The sequence below is a fragment of the Furipterus horrens genome, unplaced genomic scaffold, assembly GCF_987537825.1.
Source record: "Furipterus horrens unplaced genomic scaffold, mFurHor1.1.pri manual_scaffold_10, whole genome shotgun sequence".
In the NCBI taxonomy this organism is placed as follows: domain Eukaryota; kingdom Metazoa; phylum Chordata; class Mammalia; order Chiroptera; family Furipteridae; genus Furipterus; species Furipterus horrens.
This window is the reverse complement of record NW_028327180.1, coordinates 46,278,506-46,285,563: the sequence shown is the minus strand read 5'-3', so window position 1 is coordinate 46,285,563 and position 7,058 is coordinate 46,278,506. Positions and strand designations below refer to the sequence as shown.

Sequence of the window (7,058 nt, the reverse complement as noted above, 5' to 3'; positions counted from 1 at the left end):
CAGAATCCACTTGGGGCCGGGCTTGAACCCAGGATGCCTTAGAAGGCTCGGTGCGCCTGGCATGAAGACCTAAATCCGCGGAATGCTGGGGCGGGGTCTAGGCCCGAGGGGTGTGGCCTAGCCTGGTCCTCAAACAATAGGACAGGAACCAGCACTCAGGGGGTGGGACCTGGACCTCAGTGAGCGTGGCCTGCACGTGCAGGCTGCTCAAAGGAGAACCCTAACCCTCCAGAAGCGGAGCCTGAACTTTGAGGGGCATGGCCTATGCCCACAGGGTTTTGGGGGCGGGTCCTGGCCCCCTCAAGGGCGGGGCTTCAACCTCTGGGCGGGGCTTGGGTCTAGGCTCCTCAGGGGCGCACTGCACTCAGGCCCGCGGAGGTAGAGGCTCCACGTTGAGCCAGATGCCACTCTCCGTGCGCAGTATGAGCTCCGGCTTCCGCCGCACCTTGTGCGTTCGGTCCACGCTCAGACGGAAGCGCAGCAACGTCAACGCCACGACCACACGCATCTCGGCCATGGCGAAGCTCTGTCCGATGCAGTTCCTGGAGGAAGGACGACTGTGTGAGCGGAGTCTCTCAGACTGGGTAAGTGACCTCCCCATCTGAGCCTCAGTCCCCTCATCTGCAAAATGGGATGATGCAAGAGCCTTTGGGAGCCTATGAGCCCAGAACTCAGGGCCCAGCAGACAGTAGGTGCACTTAATACTCAGGGGGTGCGGCCCTGGCTGCACTGGCTCAGTGGATAGAGCGTATGTCTTTGAGCCAAGTGTTGCTGGTTGGATTCCCAGTCTGAGCACATGACTTGGTTGCATGTCAGGTCCCCAGTTGGGGGCGCAAGTGAAAGGCAACCACACAGTGATGTTTCTCTCCCTCTCTTTCTCCTTTCCACTCTCTCTAAAAATAAATAAATAAACAAAACAAGCAAATAAATTATTTTTAAAAAAATACCCAGGGGTGCTATCGCAGGTCTAATTTGGGGGTTGATGGGTGCATTGAGGATAGGAAGAGGGTGCCAGGTTAGTGGAAAGGACACCTGGTTGGGATGTGGTCTCTGTCCCTGATAGGAACATCCCTGACTTTCCACGTCCAAGTGTTCCTGCTACACTTGGGTTGGACTGGGGAAAACAGACAAGTTACCTGGGTCCTGCAGAGAAGGGCACGAAGGCCAGTGGCGAGCGCTGCTGTGGGTTTTCCGGGTCAAAGCGATAGGGGTTGTACACCTAAGCGGGAGCAGCCTGGGTGAGTCTGAGGACTGGCGCGCCCTTATCAGCTTGGCCCCCTCCCTCAGCCTCTGGGGAGCAGCCCAGCTAGACAGAGAGAACCACGCTACAATTCAGCCACACCATCTCCTTTTGCTGTTCAGGCATGCCAGGCTCATTCCCACCCCAGGACCTTTGCCCTGCTGTTAATGCTGCCTGGAACATGCTTCTCCATCCTCTTCACACTTTTCAGATCTCAGCTCAAATATCTCTTCTTCCATAAGATCTTTCCTCACCGTGTAAGCTAAAGTGCTCCCCTATTCCCCACCCCACTCCTTTGTACATTTACCAATATCCAAAATCATCTTATTTTTGCTCTTCTTTCTTTGCACTTCACTGTTGAGCTCCGTGAGGGTAAAGGCAATATCTCTCTCTGTCCTCAGTGCTCAGCACAGGGTCTGGCACACAGTAGGAGCTCAAAAAATATTTGTGGACCTAATGAATTCACAATGGTTGAATAAACAGAGGGAAGGGATCTCAAATCCTGCATCCAGCCCTGATGTCTGGCTCCCTAGGAAGCAGGGCAGGGGAGGCCCCTCTGCCCCAGGACTGCCCCTTCTGAGGAGGAAGCTGGGGAAGAGAAGGAGCTCACCTTGGAATCAGGCCACACTGTAGGGTTGTAGTGGATTCCGTAGATACTCACTAGGCAGATGATTCCTGTAGGGAGGGGTGGGGTCAGCTGGGCAGAGGGAAATCAGGGCCTCCTCTGGAGACCTACCCCGCCCCCCCCACCACCACCCGCTTCCTCTGGAGCATGGTGTTCCATGAGCCATCTGCCATCTGCCACCTTTCCTGCCCATCCTTTCCTGAAAAATTCTGCTGCATGCCTTCTTAAGAGTTCCCCATCACATTTCTGGCTGCTCTGCTGGCCATACAGGGATCTTTCTCACTTAGATGTCTGGCATTTCTCCTTCTCAGCTCAAACACCTCCCAAGGATCCCTGCTACCCTGGGGATCAAGTTCAAATGCCTCAATCTGGCATTGAAAGCTTTTTACTATCTATACTCTGAGGTTCTCACTCTTTTACTTCCAACGTCAAGGCTCACCTCCCACATTTCCTCTTCCAGGCAGCTCTCCCTGCATTCTTCCCCAGGTAGCCATAGCTCCTTCTCTGGGGCTGTGCCAGCCCCTGTTCCCCACTTTGGTCCATCTCTGACCCCATGTGGCTAGGAATGTCTGTGCCCTGCCTTATTCCCAAGCCTGGTCCTGAGGATGAGGCCTCTCTAGATCCTTAGCATCAACCAGGACAGGGCTGGGTCTCCAGGGGGATATCTTTCAACTAAATGAAACTAACCCTCCCCTACCTGTACCTACACAGGGCCCACCCTGCCACACCTGCTGCTTCCTTTCCACCTGGACTCAGGCACCTCTATCTCCCCTCTACACAACAGCCACGCACAGAGCTGCCCTGTCTACAGGAGTGGTGCACCTGGGGCAAGCATGACCAGGTCCCCACAAACAACAGAGCAGCCAGGCAGCAGAGCGCACACATCACGCACCTTTGGGGATGATGCGCCCATCTGGGAGCTTGATGTCCTCTGTGCAGCGGCGGGAGACCAGGGTCACAGGTGGAAACTGGCGTAGGCTCTCCTTGATGCACATAGTGGTGAAGGGCAGCTGGGTCAGGTCATCCCTGGGGAGTATGGAACAGGGGTGGGGGTGACTGGAGGCCAGGCCACACACACACATACTCAGCAGCTGGGTCAGGTCATCCCTGGGGAGTATGGAACAGGGGCAGGGGTGACTGAAGGCCAGGCCACACACACACATACTCAGAGCAACCACACAGGAAATTAGTCCAGGATCTCAGACTTGGCCCAACTTCTGGTATTTGCAGTTGTGCCCTGCACACACCACTGACTGTCAGCATCTGACTCCCAGCAAATCAGACCAATGCTAGCTGGCTCCTGAGGGCCCGGCACTAACTTTTTCACTGATGAATTATGTGGAAGTCAGGGGCACTGGAGGAGGTGCCAGGAAAGCCAAGGGGTCTGGGAAGCAGCAATTTGTCAGCTTGCATGGATCGCTTTCAGTGTTTAAAAAACCATATATCCTCTCCCTCAAAGCCCAGAATTGGATTAATTATAACTCTCGGTTCATGATGTAGGTCATTTTCTTTACACAAACAGGTTTTCTTTCTTTTTTAAAGATTTTATTTATTTATTTTTAGAGAGGGTGGAAGGGAGAGAGAAAGAGAGGTAGAGAAACATCAATGTGCAAGAGAAACATTGATGAAACGTCAATGGTTTGCCTCTCGCACACTCCCAACCAGGTACCCCCACAAGGGATCCTCCGAACCAGGAACCCAGTCCACAACCCAGGTATGTACCCTGACTGGGAATCAAACCAGCAACCTTTTGGTTCACAGGCCTGCACTCAATCCACTGAGCCACCCCAGCCAGGGCAACAGGTTCTCTTTCAAAGAAAACATTATGCTGCTACTTTAAAGGGCAAATGGCATGCCTAGCATAAAAGTGCCATAAACATAAGCCCCACTGGGAAACCAGGAGAGAGTTATTAAGTTCTGGCTAGATACCAGCTCCTGTGCAGTTCTCAGAATCTCGGGCATTTTCTGCCTTTGTTAAAAAGGCAGTTAGCATGCTGGCTGGTGTGGCTTAGTAGACTGAGTGTTGACCTGCAAACTAAAAGGTCGCTGGTTCCATTCTAGTCCGGGTACATGCCTGGGTTGTGGGCTGGGTCCCCGGTTGGGGTCCCTGGTTGGGGTTACCAGTTGGGGGCTTGCAAGAAGCAACCAACTGATGTTTCTCACCCTATTTCTCCCTCCCTGACCCTCTCTCTGAAAATAAAAAAAATATTTTTTAAACGCATTTAGCAAGGTGTTGAAGACTCAGTAGCACTCAGCTGACAGTTACTCCCTGAAGTTCATAATCTGATAGGTTGACATTGAACCACTTTCTCACCGTTCAATGCTATTTAATGGTGTGTTTTCTTTGCATCACCCAGAAGCAGCTCTATAGGACACACATCCAAAGTCAATTGGATTATTGTTCCTGATTCTTCACTTCCTCTTGTATTCGGATTATACACCTGTGCCCTGTGATTCTGCAGTGTGTTCCACTTAGGTGGGCAGAGTATATGTCCCACCCCATTCATGTTGACCTTGCCACATGACTTGCTTTAAGTAGTGGAATCTTATCATGTAAGCAGAGGTTTTAAGTTTTGTGGGTCTCAGTGGTGATGGAAGGAGACTTGGCTTGGTGTGGGGAACACACAATACAGTATACAGATCATGTATTATAGAGTGGTACCCCTAAAACCTATATAATTTTATTAACCAATGTCACCCCAATATTTTTTTTTAATTTGCATGGCTCTTTGTGCTTCTGGAGTCTACCTTAGGTGAACATGCCCAGACTAGTTGTTGGTTCAAGGAGAATGAAGAGATATCTGGAGCCAACCTTACCCCAAACCTCAGTTTGAAAGCAACCTTGGTCAACTCAGTATCGCCCAGCAGTAACAAGAGTAATATGTAGACAAGAACAAGAAATATGTGCAGACAAGCGCAAGAAACAAAATAAATTCTTACCGTAAACCCTGAGTTTAGAGGCTGTTTGTTACACAGCATTATTGTAAGCATTGCTAACTAAAACACTCCTAAGAATGCCTGCATTATGACGTAGGCAGATGCATTATTGTCATCCTGTTTTACAGTTAAAGAAATTGAAATTCAGGAATCTTAAGTGATTTGTTTGAGGTCAGAAAGTCAATAAGTGGTAGAGCAGAGAGATTCACACCCAAGGCACAACCTGCCCCACCAGCCCATGACCACAGACTGACCACTCCAGCTCCTCCAGCTCTCGGCCTTTCATGACTTCCTGGATCTCTTCCCGGCACTTCTCCTGGTACTCTGGGTACTTGGCCAAGTTAAAAAGCACCCATGAGAGCCCACTGGATGTTGTGTCATGACCTGCAGGCAGATGAGGAGCTAGAATGGAAGCTTCCTGGAGATAGCACAGATGCTATCTTCAGAGAATGGGTGCCCTCCACCCCCCACCCAGCCCTGCCTCATATCTTCACCTTCAAACATGAAGGTGTCCGCCTCAGCTCGGATGTCCTCGTCTGTCAGTTCCTTTCCATCTTCATCCTGGAATGGGCAGTAGACAATGCTCAGCCCACTTCATTCCACCCTCCACATGCTAGAGGCTCCTCCAAAGTCAAAGATGGCCCCCCTTAAACCAAGCTGCACAAGATTTCTAGGAAGATGGCAGTATGCAACTTATCTAAGATGGAAAGAGAATCGAAGAGGAGGGGAAGAGAGGAGTTGATGTCCTTTGAGCAGCTAGCTCCTAGAACCAAAAATTGTGTGATCAGGTCATATGATCATCATGTTGTAAATAGGGAAACTGAGGCTCAGAGGGAAAAGTCAGGTGACTGAGGTCAAGCATCCATGAAGCATCAAAGTATCAGAACTGGAGTCTAGGACTGTTGGAATCCAGAACCCAGGTGCTGCTCAGAAATCCCACATAAGTACCACAAATGGGTGACCATCTTTCTCTGTAAATGTCACCTGTCTTCAGGGTCATATATTTCATCTTTGTAAGTATTATGGGCAAAATTGTGTCTCTCTTCTAATTCTAGAACTCATATGTTGAAGTCCTAATCTCCAGGACCTCAGAATGTGAGTGTATTTGGAGACAGGGCCTTTGCAGAAGTAATTAATTTATAATGGGGTCATTAAAGTAGGCTGTAATCTATATTACAGGAGTCCTTATAAGAAGAGGAGGTTAGGACACATACATGCAGAGGGAGGACCATGTGAACATATGGGAGAAGACGGCCATCTGTAAGCCCAGGAGAGAGACCTCAGAAGAAACTAAACCTCCTGACACCTTGATCTCAGACTTCGAACCTCCAAAACTGAAAAGATGAATTCCTGTTTAAGCTACCTAATGCACGGCACTTGGTTACAGCAGCCTTAAGTCTTGTTTGTTTTGCCTCTGCCTACATCCTATGTCTAAGCTGGTTTGGATGTTTATGATTTTAGGCAGTTCGTGCAACTCATGAGGAGGCCATCCTAGGTGGGGCCAACCCTCCAGCCCAGCCTCACCCTGGCCAGGAGCAGCACATCAATGAAGTCCAAGGTCTTGCCCTGCTTGGACTTAAGCCAGGCCTCAGCCCCCTGCTGGCGGAGCGCCCACCGCCGCTGCTGGATGACCTCCGTGGTGAAGCGGTGCACGGTGTCACAGGCCTGACGGAAGCGCTGCCCATCTGCTGTGCGGTAGTAGATGAAGTTGATGTAGTGATGCAGGCGGTACTGGCGTCGGACCACCAGCGCACTCAGCTCAATGATGGCCGAGATGTAATCGCTCATCTTCCTGCCAGGGAGAAGGGCCATGAGTGTAGACCCATCCCCTGAGACAATCTTCTTATCCCAGTGGGTAGGTAACAAAGAGAGGCCCTGGGTCAACTCTATTTTATTTTCTTATGTTCTGGATGCTCTACCATCGGGACTTCGCTGACACTGCTCCTCCCAGGACTAGCCTATTTCTAGAGACTCACTCAGGAGTATGTCTTTCTTCTGCAAACTAAACAATCCATAGCCCCTGCTCCAAACTTTGTCCAGCTAAGTCCCTAACCCCCTGCCTTAATCACCCCAGAGCCAGGTACTGGATACCAGCGGCACCCCTGTGCCCCAGAGCTTGCTGAAATTATCTGAACTAGCCAATCCTGTATACCCTGCATTTCCCATTTCTTCCTAGAACCACCCCCCCGAAAAGGATTTTCCCATGCTTTCTCCTGGCGCTTCCCCACATGGCCTGTGTGGTGGGGCATTCCCCCT

The 7,058-nt window shown here is 50.7% G+C and overlaps 1 protein-coding gene across 6 annotated transcripts in view; it reads right to left on the bottom strand.

The window, feature by feature from the left end:
* Nucleotides 1-227: 227 nt before the first annotated feature.
* CYP4F22 (cytochrome P450 family 4 subfamily F member 22) overlaps nucleotides 228-7,058 on the bottom strand; it is a 29,358-nt gene continuing 22,527 nt past the window's right edge. For all 6 annotated transcript variants that reach the window (XM_090289844.1, XM_090289845.1, XM_090289847.1 and 3 more), the window contains 7 exons: nucleotides 6,327-6,594; nucleotides 5,297-5,363; nucleotides 5,057-5,186; nucleotides 2,758-2,891; nucleotides 1,851-1,915; nucleotides 1,137-1,219; nucleotides 228-542 (listed from right to left, as the gene is read on the bottom strand). In XM_090289844.1, coding sequence (XP_090145970.1) covers nucleotides 365-542; nucleotides 1,137-1,219; nucleotides 1,851-1,915; nucleotides 2,758-2,891; nucleotides 5,057-5,186; nucleotides 5,297-5,363; nucleotides 6,327-6,594 — 925 coding nt within the window. In that variant the 3' untranslated portion in view covers nucleotides 228-364. The remainder of the gene's footprint in view (nucleotides 543-1,136; nucleotides 1,220-1,850; nucleotides 1,916-2,757; nucleotides 2,892-5,056; nucleotides 5,187-5,296; nucleotides 5,364-6,326; nucleotides 6,595-7,058) is intronic.